General features: G+C 41.7%; 1 protein-coding gene across 2 annotated transcripts in view; it reads right to left on the reverse strand.

The window, feature by feature from the left end:
• EPHA4 (EPH receptor A4) overlaps positions 1-23,788 on the reverse strand; it is a 94,382-nt gene that overhangs the window by 49,675 nt on the left and 20,919 nt on the right. For both annotated transcript variants that reach the window (XM_077488290.1, XM_077488289.1), the window contains exon 4: positions 9,505-9,660. In XM_077488290.1, coding sequence (XP_077344416.1) covers positions 9,505-9,660 — 156 coding nt within the window. The remainder of the gene's footprint in view (positions 1-9,504; positions 9,661-23,788) is intronic.

Here is a 23,788-nt window from a genome sequence, read left to right on the forward strand (position 1 = left end):
CAAGCTGGTAAATTAACATTTGGACATGGGTGGCTGAGAAGGATTCATCACTCAGTGCAGCCAGCATTAAGCAGCGCCGAGACGGGTTTCTGTCTTCATATCCAAGTATGCCAAGAAAGGCAGGAAAGTAGCTGCCGATTGATAAATAAAGTAGCAGCGTGTGACAGTTGTAAAAACAAGATCCCCACTCTCCCTCTTCAGATAATAACTTCAGCTGGCGTGTCCCAAGTATAGGCAGGGAGGAATGACCCTAAATGGAAGACTACGGGACCTGGCTGGTTCTTCTACACACATTAGACATTCACGTGCAACCTGCAACTTGACTTGTCTAAAACAACTATGAGGTCAAGCTTCGGTGCCTTTGAAATCGTTGTTTTTATGCCCCTGCCTTACCTTTATTTACTACATTGCTGGACAAATCTGGAAGCTTGGTGGCCAAACCCTATAAAAGTTTAATGCTTGTGGCTTTTGGCAAGACTACTAAAAAGGTCAAGAATGTTAAAATGTATCCAATCAACTACTTATGATATTCGCCATAAATTTACTAGCAGGCCTCTTTAGTACGGCATTATGAATTTATATCCTTTACCATACCTTTATCTAATTAAATAGAACACCTAACACAACAGCCAAGAAGGCAAAACTTGTAAAAACATTTGTGGACCAATACAAACGCTGCTACAGATTAGCGTAATCTTGGCCATAAGGCCTCATGCACACTGCTGCTGGTAAACGGACATTTAGAAGTAGTTAGGCATTTTTTTCAATTGCTCCTGAACTCTCCTCAATGTTATCTTATCAGTCCATGTACACAGGGTCGTTTACAGTCGTTTCTAGGCAGTTGAGTTTAGAGGCTTTTTTTGGAACGCAAAAAAATGGGTTCAGAAGCTGAGTTTAGAGGCATTTCAAGCGCCAAACGCTTCTAAACGCGGCTAAACGTGGTAACTCGCATTTAGCTGCGTTTTTTTTAAACGCGAGCGCGGCACAGCGCCGCTAAATGCGGCATGTAAACGCGGCAAAACGGACATTTTAAACGTGGGTTACTATCTGTTCATTTAAATCGTTCAAGAGAGGTTGTAAAAAGTCCCGTGTACAAAAAGCCTAAGAAAGAAAAGAATTAATTCCTGAGTATCTGAATGCGTAAATTTAATTGGTCGGAAAACATCTTTCAGCATGCTGGTAAATTTCTTAAAGGGGTTGTAAACCCTCATGTTTTTTCACCATCCTATGCATCAAGGTGAAAAAACACCTGGCAGTGACCACCCCCCCCCCCTTTACCTGAGCCCCTTGATCTCCTCGGCGGGGACGCACTGTCCCTCTCTCCACGGGATCCCGGCTCTTGACTGGCTAGATTGATAGCAGCGCGGCCTTTGTCTCCCACTGCTTTCAATCAAATCCAATGAAGCCGGGACCCGGGGGGGCGGGGCCAAGTCCAGCATTCGCGTCTGTGGATGTATGTGTATGTATGAATGTGAGTTAAGGTCCTTGGATTGTAAGCTCTTTGAGGCCAGGGACTGATGATGATGTGCAATATATATGTGGAGCACTGTGTAAATTGATGGCGCTATATAAGTACCTGTAATAAATAAATAAGTTAGAAGCTGATTGGCTACCATGCACAGGAGCTTGCACTCTCCAGTTTTAGTAAGTCAACTCCTATGCCTTGCTATTTCCAGCCAAACTTGTTCATCAGAGTGTGCAACATCCTCTGCTAGTTATACAAGTTTCTTTATTACATTAAAGCGGAGCTCCACTCAAAAGGGGAAGCTCCGCTTGTTTGCTTCCTCCCCCCTCCGCTGCCATCTTTGGCGCCTTTCAAGGGGGGGTGGGAGAGCGGGTACCTGTTTTTGACAGGTACCCATCCCCGCTTCCAGGAGAACTCGCTGCAGGAAGTTTGGCCCCCCTCCTCCTCCTTCCCCCGCCGCCAGGCTATTCATGCGCAGTAGGGAACTGGCTGTGAAGACAGTTTCCCTGACAAGGAATGGCGCCAGCAGCACCCAAGATGAAAAATCGTCTGGAGTGCCGACATCACAGACAGGTAAGTGTCCTAATATTTTGAGGGGGGGGGGGGTGCAGCTCCACTATAAGCAGAGTAAAGCACAATGATGACATTCAAAATAAAGAAACTTCCTGGCAACCAGGTTTCAGTTTACGGGATTTTATCAAAAAAATGTCTTCCCATTGGCTGCTGCTATGGGCTGCTGCACTCAAAGCACCAAGCACCATTCTTTGCCTTACTAAAAAAAAAAGCCCAAATATTTTCTCAAAGCTCACACCTAAGAAGCATAAATAATGAGAAGAGACCCCAATAGAGAGTTCATCATGAATAGAAGAGTGTTTGTGAAGAGTGCAGACATCCCATACAAAGAATTTATGGAGCACTGGTATGCAGTTCAAATCATTACAACCTGCAATTAATCCACCATTCCCCACAGGCTCTAAGGGTCCTCTCCAATACTCAAGTGCAATTCCTAATACAATTGTGGAAGGTTAAACTTTTTACAAAGGGGATTCCTAATAAACCAATGACACCATAAACTCTCTGGGTCAGAAAAGCTCACAAAAGAAGCAGCTGGTTCTTTCGGCTTAATTTAAAGTGTTTCTTATGCCTTGAGAACTCTGGGAACCTTGGACAGATGTGCCAGCGGTCTACTGCCAAGCTAATTAATTGTGTCCACCCGCTCAAGTGCTGAGGAGATGTACGCAAGGTGATGACAGAAAAGCCCCTACTGTAGACGATCTGCAGTAATACCCGGACCGAGAAACACACTAATCCCTCTCGCTTTGCTCTTTTATTACATACTACCTGATCATATGTACACTGCCCAGCATAAGATGCTCATTTTTTTTCCAGTAAGGAATATTTTGGGGATGGTTGTTCCATGACTACGTACAATCATGGAGCTAGAAAGAAGATTTATAGTGTAGTGTTTAAAGAAATGTTATGCCTTTCCAACGGAAAAGGTCCGATCGGGTTATATTGTCGGAAAATCCGATCGTGTGTGGGCTCTATCGGACTTTTTCAGTTGCAAATTCCGCCGGAAAAAATTTGGGAGCAGGATCTCAAATTTTCCGACAAAAAAATCCGATCTGACTTTTTCCGATCGTTTGTAGAGAATTCCAATCGGACAAAGTGCCACGCATGCTCAGATCAAATTACAAGACCAAAGCTATTGGCTACTAGCCGCAACGTAGTCCCGGCGTAACGAACGAACGTCATCACGTTCCGAACGAACGGATTTTCCGACAGCTTTGTCCGACCGTGTGTATGCAACACCAGTTTAGGAGAAAATCCGTCGGGAAAAATCAGACGGATTTTGTTAGCGGAATGTCCAACCGTTTGTACAAGGCATTATTCTACTTTGTCTAGTGATTGTTACATCAAAAATTATTTTACTTATGTTGGAATTCATTCCCGAAATTAAATATAATTTAATACAGCGACACCTTTGAACAGCAGCAATGTCAGTCTGGTTCACATCACAATTTCTGGATTCTGGATGCGTTTTTGCATGCATGTTTTTGATGGGTTTTTGATTACTTCCTGTACATTTTTTATTTTTTCCCCTCTATTTTTATATCTCAGTTGAGGACAATTGAAAACATGTGCCTTTTTTGATGCGTTTTGCTGCAGTTCATACAGAAAACAATGCAACATATTGACTGTACTGGAACGCACTGCACTGGTGGGAGCTTGAGGCCATTGGAATCCATGTTAAACACTATCCATGCATTTTTGAAGCAGAATAAAAAACGCATTGGACTGCATCTGGTGTGAACAAATCCTAACACTTTATAGACAGTTAGACCCCTTTCACACTGAGACAGTTTTCAAGTGTTTTAGCGCTAGAATTAGCCTATGAAAAGCGCCTGAAAATGGCCTCCCATTCATTGCAATATGTGCTTTCACACTGGGGTGGTGGGCTTGTGGGACGTTAGAGAAAGTCCTGCAAGCAGCATCTTTGGGGGCGCTATTAAATAGTGCTCACAAAACACCCCTGCCCATTAAAATGAATGGGCAGCACTTCCAAAGTGCCTTAAAAGCGCTTTGAAAGCTCCACAAAACCAGTCTCTTTTCTTTTCTTTTTTTTTTAAGGTCCCGTTGTCACCACACTACTACCGCCCGAAAAGCGCCGCTAAAAAGCAGCTGAAGCACTGCAAAAACGGCCAGCTTTTTAGCGCTGTTTTAGCGGCTCTTCAGTGTAAAGGGGGTTTTACAGGAACAGTTTTTTTTTCTGTTGGGATAAACGTTTTACATACATAACTAAATAAAAGCTGATCATTGTAAGCACCTCTGTCAGTAGTAAATGGTCTCAACAATCTAAGGGCCGGTTCACACAGGGGGCGATGCGAGGCAACACGACCTGCCGCAACCTCAGCGGCGACTTGCAAATGACTTCTGTATAGAAGTCAATGCAAGTCGCCCCGAGGTCGCCCAAAAGTAGTACAGGAACCTTTTTTCTGAGTCGGAGCGACTCGAGTCGCTCCTCTTAGAACGGTTCCATTGTACAGAACGGGGGCGACTTGTCAGGTCGCGGCACGGCAAGTCGTGTCGCCTCGTGTCGCCCCCTGTGTGAACCGACCCTAACTGGGCAGCTTGTTCTGTCGAAAAAACAGCAGACTTACTGCGCAAGATGCCCAGGTGGAAAATAAGGAAAGAAAAGAGAAAGAAAGAGATCTAGAAAAGATCTAAGAATCGGTACGCTACAATATAATAAATGTTTGCTTTTGGGTTTATTACCACTTTAAAATATATATATATATATATATATATATATATATATATATATATACATACATATAGAGAGAGAGAGAGAGAGAGAGAGAGAGAGAGAGAGAGAGAGAGAGAGAGAGAGAGAGAGAGAGAGAGAGAGAGAGAGAGAGAGAGAGAGAGAGAGAGAGAGAGAGAGAGAGAGAGAGAGAGAGAGAGAGAGATTTGTGTAGCTTCCCATTTCTTTTCATTAAAATGTGAAAAACCTCCTTATTTGCAGTGTTTTGATATAATTTAGGTATTTGAGGCATAGTGATGTTCAATAAATAAATATATATATATATATATATATATATATATATATATATATATACCGTATTTATTGGCGTATAACAATTCACCTTTTCACCACGAAAATCATTTGCAAATAGTGTGTGTGTGTTATATGCCAATGCTTCAATTTTGGAGGGGGGCGGGACGAGCGCCATCAGATTACATACAGTGAGAATCTCCTGTTTACTTACTTCCTATTACAGCCTCTGTAATAGGAAGTTCCATCTCCTGGGCCATCATTGGAGCACTGTTCTGTCTATCATAAGAGATTCTCACTGTATGTAATCTGTCAGCGCTCTGGGCTGCAGATGGGCACCGATCAGGCTGCACTGATGGCAATGGTGAGGCTGCATTGATGTGGACTGATGAGGCTGCATTAATGGCAATGGTGAGGCTGCAGATGGGTTTCAACATTCCTTATTTAAAATGTAAGTTTTTCTTTCCTGAAACTTCCCTCTTAAAATGAATGTGCGTGTTACACGCCGATGAATATGGTACATTATATATATATATACACATACACATACATTATATATATATATATATATATATATATATATATATATATATATATATACACATATACACACACACACACACACACACATATATATATATACACTATATATATATATATATATATATATATATATATATATATATATATATATATACACATACACACACACACACATACATTCTATATATATATATATATATATATATATATATATATATATATTTTTTTTTTTTTTCAACATCACTATGCCTCAAATACCTAAATGATATCAAAACACTGCAAATAAGGAGGTTTTTCCGATTTTAATGAAAAGTAATGGGAAGCCAGACAAATCCAATAGCTAACTTAAACGAGAAGGTGGTCCTACCGAGAAGAACTTGAAGGAGAAATAAGAGCCAGCTATTAATATTTAGGTGTATCAACTGCTCATGAGAAATGTGTTTTATGGTAAAACACATTAAATTTGTTGAATTTAGCTATTTTCATAAAACTATTTCCCTTTTTGAAAAAAGAAACCTTCTCTCTATTTGTAGGATGCGAGTTATTCCTCAGCTCTTTTAAAGGTTCCCCTTTGTGTCATAACGGCGCTACATAAAATACATCATCTCGCACACACATAAAACTTCACGGCCAGTTACGCTCTCCTGCCCAATCCACACTACAAGCAGAAGCACTAAGCTTTGTTTCACCGCCAACCACCATCCTAGGATTTTGCTGCAGCCCTCTCGGAATCAGCGATGCAGGCACCCCTGGAGAAAAGACCAGCCATTGCAGATTCCCTGATAATTGCTTTTGTGCCGTTCTGTACGTGCTTCCGAGACAGTGAAAAGAGAAATTCAGATGAAGGTTAAAAAGCGAAAGGAATGGCAAAAGATGCGAGTTTAGGGTAATGCCGCCTTAACTCTTCTCCTGCCAGAAGGGATGCGGATTCCTGCACTGCAGATACTTCCAGCAGGGAAGAAATATCGTCTGCACGAAGGAATCCCGCTGAGAGACGCTCACCACACAGAAGCCAGCAAGACACGCTCGCTTTCATTCTTGACCTTGGGATCGAGTGAAGGTTGCCCGGATTTCTCAATCTGCCCTTACATTTCAACAAGCTGGCTCCTGGCGGCAGCAGCGGAATTCACAGGCAGGTTCCACCAGTCATTTCATTACAGTTCATTACGTGGATAACTGTCAAGATGCATTAGAGGAAGCCACCGAGATTAATAAGGTGCAATGGCCATTTAAAAACAATATTGTTTCTTGAAGTAGCAACAGCCCAAACTTCAAATCTTATTATTCAAAAGGAAAAAAAAATATATATATATATATATATATATATATATATATATGACGGGAAAGACTCCATCAATGGCTGGAGCCTGAAGCTGATGGATTTACTGATCAAGTATACAATACAGAACAAAGAAACCACGGCAGACTGCTAGCACAACGCTTTCATAGTATTAACAGACACAATCTGCAACATTTCTGTATGCTAGGAAAATAATTCGTATTTTTCTCATTCCTCTAATCCAGGTCTCCTCAGATTCAATACAAACGCCTCAGTACCGTTCTGGTGCCCTGGTATGAACAAGGCTACTTATATTATGCAAATTAACAATGTAATCAATTAAAAAAAATTCATGTCAATAACATAAGCAATGGCATTTTAAAGCGGTGTTCCAGCTGCGATTTTTTTTTTTTAAAGTCAGCAGCTACAAACACTGTAGCTGCTGACTTTTAATAAGGGCACTTACCTATCCAGCGAGCACCCAATGTCGATCCGTCCATCGGATCAGGCGCTGGTGCCACCATCTTAACGAAGGGAAACAGGCAGTGGAGCCTTGCGGCTTCACTGCCCGTTTCCTACGGTGCATGCGTGAGTCACGCAGCGCTTTGTGAATGACCCCTGTTGTTTTCTGGGGTCCCAGAAGGCAACGACGCAGCTCACCGAAGAGGAGGAAGCGCCGCGGAATAGGAGGAGGCAGATTAGGAAGACTGCCTAGCATTAGGGGTTTCTGGTAAGTAAATTTTTTTTTTTTACAATTTTTTAAACATTTTTTGAGAATGTTATTTTTCATTTTAGGGTGGCCCTCCGCTTTAATGATAGTCACACAGGGGTTGATTCACTAAAACTGGAGAGTGCAAAATCTCTGACATGGTAGCCAAGCAGCTTCTTACTTCAGCTTTCTTCAGTTAAGCTTTGACATAAAACTTGGAAGCTGATTGGTTTCTGCACCAGATTCTGCATGCTCCAGTTTGAGTAAATCAACCTCATAGTGACCTATATTTTGGCCATTGATGAACATTTCCTGGCTGTGCTCTGTCGTCATTATATCTAAAGGTATTGAGCGATTAAACATAAGCACTCCTGAGAAAATGAGTGTACAGCTTTGGCAGAAAGAATCTGTTCCACATCAGTAGTCACTGACTTTAATCAATACTTAAATGCCCCATTAGACACACAGGCTTCCTCAGTAATGCAGTGCAAAGTGCAATGACAATGTGCAAAGTGAAAACTTAACAAGCAGATTTCATATTCTAAAGTAACCAGTTAAAATAACTGAGATCAGATTGGCTGCATAGAGTTCCTGCACTTTGCACATTGTCCATGAACTTTGCACCATTTATTCTGTTTGCACATTGTCAATGAACTTTGTACTGCTTAATTTCTCTTTGCACATCATCAATGAGCTCTGCGCTACTTTATTCTGTACAACCAGTTCCATTTATCAGTTTCAGTCAGCTCCTGTAGTGATTCTCAACCCTGTCCTCCATTACTCCCAACAGGCCATGTTTGCAGGTTTTCCTTTATCTTGCACAGGTGCTTTAAGAGCTCATTTGCACTTTCTTCGGCTTCAAACACACATTAACGGCTAGTTTACACTTACTTCAAAACACCTATTTTTGCTTTGCTTTGGCTTCCCTTCAAAATTAAATCCCATGTAGCTTTAATGGTGCTTTAATGTGTCTTCAAAGCCTCCATAGAAGTCTATGGCAAAGCTCGCTTGAAGCCCCACTGAAGCCCCATCGAAGCCCCACAAAGCCTCACCGAAGCCCCATCGAAGCTCCACCAAAGCCTCACTGAAGCCCCATCGAAGCTCCACCAAAGCCTCATTGAAGTCTCATTAAAGCACCAAGCAAAAGCAAGGTGTATATAGGACTGTAAGCTATCAATTTTATTTAGTAGCAGGGGCTTTGCCTGACTTAGAGAGCTTTAACAAAGCATGTCCAAAGCCACGTTTTGAAGCAAGTGCAAACTAGCCCTAAATCAGAGTCAATGGCTTGCTATTTTGGACAGCTATTTTATCTAAGAGAAAATCCCAAAACATGGCCTGTTGGGGTACTTGAGGAGAGGGTTGAGAACCACTAAGCTCCTGCACTGTAAAACTATAAAAGTATGTTATGGATGGAGAACATACACAACTGCAGTCGACCAACGCCAACGTTTTCTTGTTATTATAACCCATAGCCAAGCATTCCCAGACAAAGTTTGAACTAGTAGGTATGACTTACAGCCATCAAGTGAATTCAGCTGCTGCAATCAAGAACCGATACTGCCAACCCAGCAAAATACCTTCATAGCAATAATTCTGCTAAAATTAATCTATACATGGCATTTGCTCCACAAGACTGTAAAACAGCTGATAGTACAAGGACCGACTTATAGTGAGCCCAAAGTGAAGGGGTCAGCAGGGCTGTGGGAACCATGTAGCTGTGCTCAGATTAGTGCAACATAAACCCACGGAGCACAACGGGTGATACCTACAGCAATAGCCCTGTGCTTGTGACAGCTGCTGTCAAGTATCTGTTATATTTTCATAGGGAGAATATGAATTCTACCGTAGAAAGGAGACAAATACCAAAATAACAGAACTAACTGTGATACCACACAGGATGACTTCACTCTCACTTTTCCCTAAAAAAAAGATGAAACCAGCATGGAACTTACGAGTGCAAGGCATGGAGGCAGGGTCACTGTCGGCACGAAAATAGCCCCTATCACAGGTGCAGGAGGTGGAACCTTCACGAAGAGCAAAGCTGTGCGGAGGACACTTGGAACACGTCGCATCCGATGAGAGGGCCTTGTAATATCCTGCTTTGCAAGCTGTGGAAGAGATAATAAAAAGGGTTAGTTTAAAGAAATACGTGTAAAAAAGGTAAACACACAGCACAAATATGGAATAAACACTTTCTGGTTGATTTACTAAAACTAGAGATTGCAATATCTGGTGCAGCTGTGCACGTTAGCCAATAAGCTTTTAAATTCAACTTTGACAATAAAAAAACCTGGAAAATGATTGGTTTCTATGTGCAGCGTGCACCAGATTTCCAGGTTTAGTAAATCAATCCCCTTATTTCTCACTCTAGCAGTATTGCTTCACACTGTGAAACTGGTCCCCTGAAGCGTCTTCTTTAAGGAGCTCCAGCTGGTGGTTGCACGCTGACGTCATTAAGTACAATGCAGGACCAATAGTTCTAACTTCATTAAAGCGGAGCCCCACCCAAAAGGGGAAGCTTAGCTTGTCTGTCTCCTCCCTACGTCCGGTGCCACATTTATGAGAGGAGGAGCAAGTACCTGGTTTTGACAGATACCCTTGCATGTGCAGTAGGAAACTGTAAGGCTTCACAGCCGGCCTCCCTGCAAGATGCAAGGCTTCAAGATGGTGGTGCCAGCATCTGAGAGCTGACGCAAGAGTCTGCTTGGGTAAGGACATCGTGGGATCCCTGAACAGGTAAGTGCTCTAATAGTAAAACTCAGCAACTATAGTATTTGTAGCTGCTGACTTTTAATTTTTTGGTGGAGGGACTGGAGCTCTGCTTTAAGTACAATGCAGGACCAATAGTCCTGCATTGAACGTGTGGAGACAAGGACTTGCTCACATCCCAGAGTGTCAAAGAGAAGAGGGTTGGACCCTGACAGAGCAAGGAATAAGGTACGTATTGCACCTTATTCCACTACCCCTAGACCTAATAGCATTTTAACCCTTGCAATGCAGAGGGAAGCCCACTGCATTGGTCGTTTTTTATTATTTTTTCAGCTTTAAGTGGACATGTGACCTTCATCTACTTGTGCTCCCCTTTTAATTAACTGCACACTATCAAGCCAAAGCATTTTATGATACCCAAAGTACTTATCAAACAAAAAAAAAACACTATCTTTTTCTATAACAGAAGTACATTTTGAACAGATCTTGGTAACAAGTAGTGAGCCGTTAAATAAAACCGTCTAAAAAAAAAGATGCGTTACTCCTAAGATGCAGATGCCAAACAGAACCTGACTTGTGGGCAACATACCCATGCTCCTTTGCATAGAATATAGGAGCCCCAGTATCCCTTTGTACGAGTCTGCTGGAATTTTGAATTAACTCTCTCAGTACGCCTAGAGAGCACAGCAACGTCTGTTGTTTATCTGCGTTGCCCCCTGTAAAAGAGCAGGGACCCTTCATCCAGAACATGCACGGTACATTGCTTAGTGCTTGATGACTTGCTAGGTGTTTGATTAGCCTCTCTTGAAAACTGACCCATGGGAGAAATTGATAAGAGTCGAAAACCACAGCTTGGCAGACAGATATTCTTGGGTCAGGCCTCTATCCCCACATCAAACACAACCTCGTCCCCCTGCACGCAGAATACCAACCCACTGGAAAGAGTCTGTCATTCAACCGTCACAGATAAACAAAGACAGCTTGTGTACAGCCAGCGACTGTATGCAAGAAGGCCTCACTTTTCTCCTTTGGACTTGACAACATTTTAAATACGGCTGAATGAACACAGTCAGGCTCTGTATTTAATGCTGCATTGCATGTTCAGGAGGAACAAAATGGCCCCCGTGAAATCTAGGCTTCATTTTAGAGCAAGGCAGTGCACCATCTCTGTCTGCAAAGCAGATAGGTAGAAAAAACTTGGCCGTAAATTGTATAGAAATGAAATAAAAGTTTAGTTGACATAGTAACTGAATGCGGTTATAGATGTGGATATAATGGTGGGATAGGCTACAGTAGAGGTTTTTTTTTTGGATAGAAAATTATTAAAATCGTTTTTTTTTGTTTGTTTGTTTTTTTTTTTTTTTTTGCCACATGCATCCCATGGGACACAGGGACTTGGAATATGTGTATCGTACTCATTGGGAACATTTATGCTATATTCCTTTTTTTTATGTCAGCCCAAAATGTAGGATTTCCCTTTAATTACTGTGACAAATCGAGATCGAGATAGTGAACCTCCCTAGCAGGGACAGACAGCAAAGGGAACCTCATAGGAAACCTGTCAGAAGATTAACTTGGCTGTCATTGCTGAACCCCTTCTGAAAATGTAGGTTGCCTGGCTGTCATGCTGATGTTTTGTCCTCAATAGTTTGTGAGTCATTGACCCTGAAGTATAAAAAAGTATACTCCAGACTTTATATGCTGTGTTCTTGTTCTGAGAAGAATTAAAGGCAGGGATATCTAGGCAGCTAACAAAAAGGTCAACGATGGCAGCCTACGTATGACCTATACCTCAACAAATTTCTATTGCATGGGAACAGTCCATAGGGTACAAATGACTGCAATTGATAATCTAGGGGTTTCATCCAATAATCTACTATCTTCAGTCTAAAGCCTAGTAAATACGATAAAAAAAAATTGGATGAAAAATACCGCTAAGAGATCGCACAATAATCTGGTCATTAGTACACAGCTATCGAGAGCAGATCATGATCGTTCACCCAAAATTATCTGAAGGGACAAACATGAAATGTTTTCTCATACAATTTTTGTTTAATTAGTACAGTTTTCGTCCAAAGAAACAAAAATCGGTAGAGCAAGACCACGTATGCGCAGAAACAATAGAATACAATACATTACATCACTTCCAAAGTTGTATTGTGTTGTATGAGAATTTTCACAAGATTAGGAACCTCTTAATTTTCAAAAGGAGACTAGCATGCAAAAAGAAAAAAAAAAAAAAACAGACGATCATTTGCAAGATATTTTCACCATGTGTATGAGGCTCCAAACAGGGGTCTCCAAACTTTCTAAATGAAGGGTCAGTTTATTGTCCTTCAGACTTTAGGGGGGCCGGACTGTGGCCAGCGGGAGGGAACATCAGTGGGAGAGAACATCACCACATTTGGTATAAGCTATAAAAATAGTACCCCGTCGTTGGTATCATTAGGAGGAATAGTTCCCCATTGTTGATGCAAGTTGGCAGAATAGTGTCTCATATCATTGGAAGATTAGTGCCCCAAGGGTCAGATAAAGTCAAGAAAAGGGCCACATGTGGCCCCCAGGTTACAGTTTGGAGACCACTGGGGTAAAGTGCAGTGAAAGCAGGGTAAGGTAGTCCATGATGTAAGGTGGTGATTCTATGGTATGAAGAGCATTAATGGAGGCTTGGTGGATTCATGAAAAAGAAAAAAACATGAAACCTCAGTACAGTGAAAACTCACTCATTTTCCTGGATAACTACTGTACTTCTGAGATGCCCCACACACCTCTTCAATTCCAATACCGTGTACCACTAAAACTGGGTGACAGCAGTTTTGCCAACCATCAGTATTTTTACTGGCAGCCAGTAAAAAAACAGGCAAGTTTCTCATGCCAGTAAATGTAAAAGGTTGCCAATAAAAAAATATGTCTGTGACCCTCGGTTTGGTCGGGAGCCAGCTCTGCCCTTCCAAGTGCTTGCTACAGTGTGATTGGGTGGCTCTGGCGGAGGCAGTGCCTGAGCATGTCGTGTGATGTAATGGTGCAATGGAGCCAAGCAGAGCGGCCAGTGGTCTGTGGGTCTGTGGTATGGAGCAAGGCAGGCTGGGACCAGGACCGTCAGTGCTGTTTAGACTGGAGTGGACTGGAGGAACCACTTGGCTTGGAGAGAGACTGTCACTGTGACTCAGTCAATTTCAATCTGGTAGGTTGGCAACACTGGGTGACAGACATAACCATCCACTTTTTAAGGATGCACTCGAAAATAAAATAACATTTATTTTTCAATAATTGAAAAAACATTTAATATATTTAAAAAGAAAATTTCAACAATAATAATAGTAATAAATTAGCTTTGAAAAAAAAAAATACCACCAATCTTCCATTGCTATTGACACAAATCTGCCATCAATAGGCTTTCACTAATTACTTGGCCAGAATATTTCATTGCTTTCGTGTTGTGAACTATGGAAACCCCGACAGACTGTTGTGCCTGTGGTCAGTGTTGAAAGTTATGTTACATTGAATATACCAAAGAAAGGATGCTCTTTGCTTATGGAACTTGCTTGCCATGTGACGAGGACACTCATTAAGTGTGTGTGATGCTATTGTGGCCTTCATTGTGTCCTGTTAATACATTCCCCCACCAAATCCCTATTCTCTATGTCACAAATTAAAGTCTTTGGTGCGTGCTTAATGCTGTCCTCTTTTTTTTGTCCTCGGGCCTTTCTGCTGAGGATTTGCTGCGTAAGACGGTGGGGAATGAGGAGGAGGAAAGGGGTTATTGCCAGAGCTGTAGGTCCATCCTTCTTTGTCCCCAGCTTAGTTCACATGTTCTATACAAGCCCCAAATTCAATATCTCTGGCACAGCTTTGATGAGTGTTCTTCCCCTCTTTTTCATCACTAAACAAAAGCAGATCCACAACCTAGATGACAGAGCAGCACCACCGGGTTAAGGTTTAGGATCAAGCTTGGTGAGAAAAAAGGGTTTCGAACACAACAGAAGGATTCCAAAACACACCGACCTGTCCCTACAGATCAGCCTAATCGGGATGCACACTCACATATCCAGCTATATAACGTGACCTTTCAATCCTTAGGCTAAAGTGTCTTATAACAAACTATATAAATGCATGGCCAAAGACTCAGGCCAACATCTACATGGCATGGGGTTATCAGATATACTTAATAATGTAGTGCAAAGATATAGATGATTTTCTTGTTTTAAACTTTTTTTTTTTTTTACATTTCTTCAGTTACTTTCTGGTTTCTTGCCTAGCAAATTAAGTCATATATCCCATGAGTCTTCAGCTAAGGACAGATGGATTCCAGGAAGTAAATATTACATGAATCATTTGACCTTACTCAAGATGTCGACGGCAAGAAATGCTTAGGGGGGTTGGTTTTCAAAGTGATTTCTCAGCAAAATAAAGCCACATAAGCCACAATCCATGGACACATGGATTGATGAAATAGATGGAAATGAATTAAATAGTGTTTTTGGTTTGTGGTGCTCAGATGCAGTGTAGTTCCACTTTAAAGTGGAAGTAAACCCTTCTATCGTTTTCAGTCAAGGAAGATGCCATCTTGGCCTCTAATGATTCTTCAACTGCCATAATGCTGCACATGTGATCAGTTATGAAACCAGCCATTGGATGGTTTGAAAGTTTGGTTGAGAGCACAACCAATGTGAAAGTTAGCATTTCCGGCATGCTGGGAATGTAAGGGTCGGTTCACACTAGGACGACTTGTCAGGTGACTTAGCCGCCTGACAAGTAGCGTCCTGTTCTGTGCAATGGAACCGTTCTAATCGGCGTAACACAAGTCGCTCCGACTTAGAAAAAGGTTCCTGTACGACTTTGGAGGTGACTTGCATTGACTTCTATACAGAAGTCGTTTTGCAAGTCGCCGCAGCGGTCGCGTCCAGGTCATCTGAGGCAGTCGCGCTGTAAGTCGTGCTGCCTCAGTGTGAACCGGACCTAAGTGTTTTTTGAAACTGGGTTTACTACTGCTTTTAGCTAGTGTCATCCACTTACATCTACTAGACAGGAAATATTGGTAGAACAGAACTTTTTTTCACTCAGGGATGGACCATGAGCTTTCTCAACACGGTCAACTGAGGGTACATCAACCCTCAGGTTGATTCATTTAGTGTAAACATTTTAACCGATACATTATAAGACACATTTACGATTTGAATATTAAGCATATATGTCAGACAGACTGGCAACTGACGTACCAAATGGATTCCATGCAAATCATGCAGTGCAGGCAAGGATAACGGCTCCATAATTTTAATCCAACAATTTATATATTCATGCTTTTATGGAATCGTTTGACTTATGCGGTACGGTATCCATGCATTATGCACGCTTTGATTTATACAAATGATATACATGTATTCAACAGTTAAAAAAACACACATTTTAGCAAGCTGAAGAACAGTCAAGTCACTGGATTGTGACTATATTTTAACAAAATGACAGAAAGCTGAAATACTTCAGATGCTTGCAGGCTGTCACTGAGATCAAGAAAATGAAAATGCCAAACGGCATAACTCCTTTAAAAGCTGAACCCGACTTCTTTTTAGTAAGAGGCTTAGAAAGCTCAGTTTGATCGAAGGCGTTTAAAAGAGCCCTGTATGCAGTGAAGGAAAAAATGACAGCAGCGATTTCTTGGGTGCCCATGCATCCCGCTAATTAATTGGTGAACTGCTGAGTGACAACTGCTAATCCTGTTATCCGAAGCCCTTTCCTCTGTATCGTCACCCCTGGGGAGCGGAACAAGCATTCTGCCCTGTGTCTTTGCTTTCATAATTTGTTATGTCTATACGACAAATCTACTCAGAGATTGTGCCACATGTTTTTTTTTTTTTTATGCTGACTCCGGTTTTTTTTTGAATGGTCATAAACTTCCTACATTCAAGTTGATAATCTGGCAAATCAGATCAAATATTGGCTTAATAATATCCACCTGGGTTTAGAAGGAGATACAATTAGATGGTGTCATCAGCATCTGTCAATGTATGTGCTCAACCACCTTCATCATTCCCGAGAGTGTCAGAACCAGTTTTTGAGTCCCGCAATTCAACTATGGGCCAAGTAAAAACACCTTTTTGCTATGTATAGATTTATAGCTAGGTAGCAATAAGTAGTTGCCAACTCTACGAGACAAGGAAAGGGATTGCGTTCAGTATAAAAGAGTACCTAAACTTGGCCATACCCCAATAGATCTCTTTCAGGTTCCTCCATCCACATTAAACAGTGAATGGGCAAATCTCCCATTGCAGCTATTGTATTCTGACTGCTGGTGCCACCGGTGAATAAAGCCTGCATCTGACTGGATTCAGATGTTGTTTGGCTGACAATTTTCTGCCTAGCTTCTCTGATTTTTGAATTGAAGTATGTCGGGCATTATGGTGCCACTCACTAATCAAAATTCGGCCAGTTCCTTAAGAACCTGCTAAAATTCGCTCATTGTATAGATAGCTTAAATTGGAAGTCCAGGCTAATACGATTTAAGCTTAAACCTGCTCCCACCCATATTCTAAGCCCTATACTAACTATCCTCTAAAGCAGGGGTCTCCAAACTACAGTCCTCCAGCTGTTGCGGAACTAGACTTCCCATGAGCCATTGTAAACCTCTGACATTGACAGGCATGGTGGGAATTGTAGTTCCTGAACAAGTAGTTTGGAGACCCCTGCTCTAAAGCAAAGATGTTTATACTTACCTAATCTAAGGGGGCTCCAGTCAAGTGACCTCCCCGACAGCCGGCTTCAGAGGAGAGAACAGCCTGGGCGGTGACATCACCCTCCTCTCTTCTGAAGCTGGGGGTGAGGGCCGATCACATGACTGAACAGGGATGCCCTTAGATTAGGTAGGTATACCCATCTTTCCTTTACAGGATAGTTAGTATAGGGTTTAAGCCTGGTACAAACTATGAGATTATAGAATGATCGATCGTTCCTTTTTTTGCATGCTAGTCTCCATATCGAAAATGGAGGTACTGATTAAAATGGAAATTATATGACTTGGTATCGTATGAGAAAAATTTTAGTGTTTGTCCCTTTGCATAATTTCAGACGAAAGCTGTGAAATAACGATCAGATTATCGTATGACCACTTCAAAAGCGTTTTTTTTTTTTCGTATGATTTTCTGAATGGGGGGTTGGAGGAGGGTTAAGTTTTTACAGTATTAGCCTGAACTTCTAATTTAAGTCTTGAAGGGTCCTTGAGCAGCTGCACAGTCTGCACAAATGGTATGTCCTACCATGGTTACTTATAGAATATGAAATACAAATAAGATTTGCTAGCTGCATATTTATGTTAGGCACATGGAATATGGTTTGTATTCTTAAAGTAGAAGTCCACCCTGACATTAAAATATCTAAATCTACAGGCATCTACAATCTAAGACTAACCTATCAAGCCCTGTCCGGTCACCAACGGTGGAAGCTCTGCAGAGGAGACAGCTGACGACGGCTGGGAAATTAATGGGAAGTGGCGTCACTCTGAGTTACTATGGGGCTTCTGTTGTCGGCTGCCTCCTCTGCACTCGCCTCCACATCGGCTTCAGATATGTTATGTATCACAATTTCTTTTTTACAGAGCTAGATAGGTTAGTCTTAGATTGTGGATGCCTGTAGATTTAGAGACTTTAGTGTTAGGGTAAACTTCTACTTTAAATAACACTGGTAGAATATCTAGAGCTCCTTTTCAAACCCACATTATATAGCTATACAGTGCTTTGTTTTCTACCATCTAAAAAAGGTATGAAAATGTAAAGGCAAATCTGAGAGCAGAAACTGCATCCAGAATAATAAGAAGCTACAAGTAGGGCTAGTGCTTTGCATTAAACAGTGGTCAAAGCAGACTCCTTGACACAGTTATGCGCGATAGCACTGAAATTGCCCCAGCAGAAAAGAGGTTACTTACTGGAGATCAGCTAAACTCAGAACCCTTCCTAACACACTGTACAGCCTTCACTAAGCAATCTGTTCAAAAGACGCAATCGTCAGAGCCGTAGGAATCAGCTGTTGTTAGCAAAGCGTTGGCAGAACAAAGTTTTCCAGCTCTACCGCCGGAAAAAAAAATCCTCTCTCCAGGTTCGGCAACGCTGAATTTTCCATCAGTAAATAACACTAAGCTGAACTTAACCCGTTCTGTGTCTGACTACATCTGTGTCTATCTTTAAAAACTAAGGCCTGACCAACATTACTGGAACCTATATGATATGGCTCTATGAACTTGGTATAACATAAGGATTACTGATACTTCCACCTATCATATTTGTAACTGGAGGACCAATCATAAAGCTAATCCTATTGACAATATATACTGTAAGTGAAAGTGCCCGTATTTTTACAAACTGGTGGCACTACATCTGTGCTAATCTCTTCTAGATCTTCAACCACTTTAAGCCAAAGATGGCTTTTTCAGAAGTTTTCTATAATATGTGTATCCCAGATATATTTGATCATTATTTTTTTATGTTCTATATACTCCAAAGACATGCTGGTAGATTAATTGGCTTCTGACTAAATGGGTCCTAATATATGAATATAAGTTAGGGATCTTAGATTGTAAGCTCCTTGAGGGTAGGAACCGATGTGAATGTACAATGTATATGTAAAGCGATGCGTTAATTGACGGCGCTATATAAGTACCTTAAATAATAATAATAAAAATAATATGTGCTATCAATGTTTTTGTTTTGCTATATTCACCAAATAGAGCTAGTGGCAATTCAAGGCTAATTGGATAAATGACTTCTGGTTTCCCACACACAAGGGGTTCCAATAGGTTGTCACACTTTTTATAATTAGCATTGTGCATTTTATTTAGGAGAAGCAGTTAAAACTCCCCCTGTGGTCCACCTTGAATTGTTGCATCCGCATTACTAGAATTGACCCCGGTACCCCTTTCCGCCCATTGCTCCTATTTTTTTCCCCTGCGCACGACACTACCCATGGGAAGACACGGTAGCCATGATAGATTATAACATCTCCTGCCCACCCTTGGCCTGAATCGGCTCAAATGGGTGGTCTCCCATAATAAGAAAAGAAAAATCAGTCTAGGATATTTCAAAGGGTTGTGCGTCCTGCTGACATTTTTATGGGGACTGTGAAATGCCTCAACCATTTGTTCTAAAAGCCTATTTGTAACCACCCTCTGTCCTCTTTGTGAAGGGAATGTAAAATGCGAATAAATGTCCTGTTTTTAGGATTTGTCATCGGTTTAGGTGAGAATTGGCTGATGACTTGGAAATATCATGTTTTTTGAAAGAAAACTCTGTATTTCATTGCCATACTCTCACTGGTTGCCCTTCACACCTCTGCATTTGTCATGTAATGTGGTGTGCTTGACCAGATTTACACTATATGCCATAAATCCCTATGGAAGATGCCAATGATGCCAATGACAGATGATTTGTGCCTCCATCTACAGCAGCTTTTACTACGGTAGTTCCTCTGCACCCAAATATCAGGTTGTCCTGATCAGGTTATGCTACACCACTTGTAGGTAGTGTAGATGCCTGCACCTTATACCTGACAGTGGCTTTAAGACACTTTAAGGTGAAGCTAAAAGCAGAAGAGCATGTCGCAACCTGTGGCTCAGCTTCTAAGCTGCGAAACCGAGAATATTCCAAAAAACTAGAAGTATGTAGACTAATATAAACTTCTGTATTTAGGAATGAGAACATAAAATCTAAAATGTACTCTCATAAATAGGCAACAATCCTGTAAAACAATGCTGACCTATCCTCCAAAGAATTTCATCGTTTATATAGAGAACATGGTAGAGAAAGGCCAGAACCTCTGTCAGGTTTTAACTGCAATGTGATTTTTCTTCAATCGGTATTATAAAAATGTAATATATATATCCTAAACCTAAAAGGTTTAGGAGATATTTGCAGGAATAGCGGCACCGATGTCTACTGCGAATGCGCCATAGACATCGGGCGCAGGTGCACTGAGCGTGCCGTTTCTAATGGAGATCATGCCGTTAGCGGCGGCACCACGCACATGCGCAGGAGTGATGTCATCACGGCTCCGGCCAGTCACAGCGCCGGACCCGCGATACCCGTAAGTCACTCTGGGATAGATGGCGGTGTCGGCAGAAGCGAATGAGGGCCGATGCGGGGGCTTCGATCTCAGGTAAGTAATTCATAATGCTCATTATGCCTTTGTGTTGCAGGGTGTATTTTTTTCTTTTTTTCTTTTTCAGAGGCTTTACTTCCTCTTTAACCCCACTAGTTGTTATTGCTGTTTTTCCCTATTACTATCACTGAGACTGGAAGTGCGAGGAAATCTCCAAAAAGGATATAGAAAATGCAAACAAAAAAAAACAAAAACAACAAAAAAAGTGTGTGTGTGTGTGTGTATATATATATATATATATATATATATATATATATATATATATATATATATAAAAACACATTTTCTAGCCAATCCAAAGCTAAAAAAATCAACCTGAAATAGGTTGTATAATGAGTTTATGCTTGTATGTGTTTTTATGAAATGAATAAATGCTGACCTTTGACTGAGTAATTATATTTCCAATAAAATATCAGCCTTTAAGGCATATGCTGTGCCCTTTATAACCCCATTATCACACAATAGCTGCTAAGCATCCTAATGGGACCATTGACCTGTCATATGAAGCTTAATATGAGCCCTTCTGTGAGCAAAGCTCCTATACAGATGAAAATATCCAGATAAATGCTGAATATTATTAAGGGCCTCCGTAAATGAAACAAACATGACTTCCTTTATTTCATCGCACTTAACATGGAAACCACCAATCGATACCAGACATGCCAACACGACCTACTCCATTGTCCGGTTCAATATTCCCTCTTTCCTTTTCTGAGTAAAGCAGGTTGCAGCTAATGAATTGATGTGAACTGACTGAAATAAATAATTCATTGAGAAATGTAAATCAGGTAAAGAGCAAGAGAACCAGTCAGACCGACCAATGGCTGCTGTGATGAAATGTCTCAGCTTGGCGTCGGTGCAGGTTTTCCGGTGACGCCAAAAATAGCTCTTAAATGACACAAAATGCAAAGCTTGAATAGCATGTTATAATAGTCAATCAATCTGAATAAAGATTGTATGAAATCCCAGAATTCTCAGTACGGCACAGCATTGTGCGCTGGAACAAGCTGTAATTTCAGTTAATGTGGCTTAGGTATTGATTATACATCTCACAGTACATTAAGATATGAGGGACTCTCGGCATCGGTGTGAATTTCCTCCTATCTCCGTACATTAATGCTAAGCGATGGATAGAAATGTGCCTTGGCAGGGGAGTTCCTTGTCCTGGGACAGGGCAGAGTGCCAGGGATTTCCTGATCCCTCTACACTCTCATCTCCTGTCCACAGAGAAGACCTGGCTGGGGAGATGTGATCGTCTTCCTTCGCTGGGTTATTAACGAGCTTTGTGCGACCCTCAGTACGGGGCGTTGTGTAAATCAACCTCTTTACAACCAGGCAGATAATGAAGCAGCAGTTTCTCAGGCGTGAAACAAGGGGGCAGAGAACCCTGAGATTTAATGTCGCAGTCTCTCCAAGGACAGAAGTCAGCCAATACCAATCATAGGTGACGGATGCCATTTTCACAGAAATAGGAGGTCTACCGGCCAAGTAGACTGTTATGGCAAGACTGCCACCTACATGCATGACAATAGCAAGTTTTTATATTATGAAGCAAGTGCTTTTTTTTTTGGTGGTACTTGCTCCCAAGTCCTGGGATACATGTCACACATGCCAGGAGGCTATAGGACCTACCTAAAGTCTGTGATCTCACATTTGCAGTGGAGAGGCAGCTGTGAGTCTTCAGAAACTGACAGTTGGCTCCCGAATGCAAGATGGAGGTGCAGAGGAAAAACAGAAGCCCTGCAAAGAATCAGGTACATGGAGGACAGCGATGGACATCATGGGCTGGTAAGTATGTGTTTAAAGCAGAACTAAACCTACTGATTCAACGGTTTCAAAAAACAGTTACATTTCTGGCATGCCAGGAATACTAACTGTCACATTTCCTTGTGCCCTCCACAAAACGGTCAAACCATCAAAAAACTGGTGTCATACTTAATCACATGTGCAGCCTCCTGCAGGTTTGGAGATCAAGCAGAAGCTTAGATAGCAGCTTCCACAGCTGAAAAGGATAGGAGGGTTTAGTTCCCGCTTTAAGGCCCTGTTCACATCTAGCAATTTGGGATCGTGGGCAGAATTGCTGTTATTCTGTACGTGATTCAAAATCACATTGCATATTCGGGTGCCATTCATTTTCAATGGCACCTAAATGCGGTGCAGTTTTTGCTGCGATTGTCACGGCAAATCGCATCGCACAAAGCTCCTGCTCCTTTTTGGGCGATGCAGTTTGCGGCAATTTATCACAACAATCGAAGTAAAACCACACTGCAATTAGAATTAGGTGCCATTGAAAATGATGGCACCCGGATATGCATGCTGCATTTTGCAATGCAATTTGGAACCGCAGTGACTCCGTCTGCGATCCCAATTCGCTAGATGTGAACGGGCTTTAAAGTCTAAAATGTTCTAACCTTAATTAAGGTTCCACAATGCTTGTCCTTCCTACCTAGCCCCCCCAATCCCTAATCACTTACCTGACTCCTGTCATCACTGTCTCGGCTGCAGCACCTCTCTCTTCCCTCCCTGCTTATACAGGAAAAACTGGGGGCAGTAGAGACATAGGCTCCTGCTGCTGTCACTCAAACTTCTGTAAAGAGGGAGAAGGGAGCATGGCTAAACTGTGCTGTGTATGCCTATGGTCTGACACAGCCTGGCTCAGGAGCACATATGCATGGGTGCCTGGTTTGTTAAGGAGGCATCCGGAGGGTGAAGCAGTGCGCAGTGCTGGCGGGGGACTTCCTGAAAAAGAGCTGAAGGACCGCTCTGTGCAAGATCATTACACAGAGCAGAAAAGTGTAACATATCTTTTCTAAAACATTTTCCATTCTACTGAGTTGCATCTCTAATGAACTAAAGGTAAACATTACTAAAACATCAGGAAAAAAAACATATACAGTTATTATTAGATTGTTGAGGGCAGAGTAAAAACAGTGTTGCCTTAGGCATGTGCCTAGTGTGCCCTTTTAATGACAATGGCTGTGATAAATAAGTATGGGGAAGCTAGAACATACATGGGCTGCTATTGCCGGACCCTGCTATGTAAAGTTCTAGTTGCCTGGCTGTCAAAGGCTTCGATACTTTCTGCCTGGATGTATTGAGATCAGCTGTGTTTATTTTACTGGCTGCATGCTTGTTCTTGGTGAGTGACTCAAAGCCCTGAGACCAGAAAACTAGCATTATCAGAAGGTGGTCAGCAATACAGCCGCTGGACGCTCACTCATGGGTTATGAGACCGGAAGTTTAATATTCATTGTGGAAACTGCCATTTCTGAGGTGTTCACTTCTACACCAAGTCCTATATTACTTGGAGGCCTTTTTATAAATAGCACACACGTTTTACATTTCCTGCTACACTACAACAGCAAGGAAGATGGCCCGTGCTCCCTA

This window comes from Lithobates pipiens, unplaced genomic scaffold (genome assembly GCF_037356315.1).
Source record: "Lithobates pipiens isolate NorthernLeopardFrog02 unplaced genomic scaffold, aLitPip1_a1.2 Scaffold_18, whole genome shotgun sequence".
Classification (NCBI taxonomy): domain Eukaryota; kingdom Metazoa; phylum Chordata; class Amphibia; order Anura; family Ranidae; genus Lithobates; species Lithobates pipiens.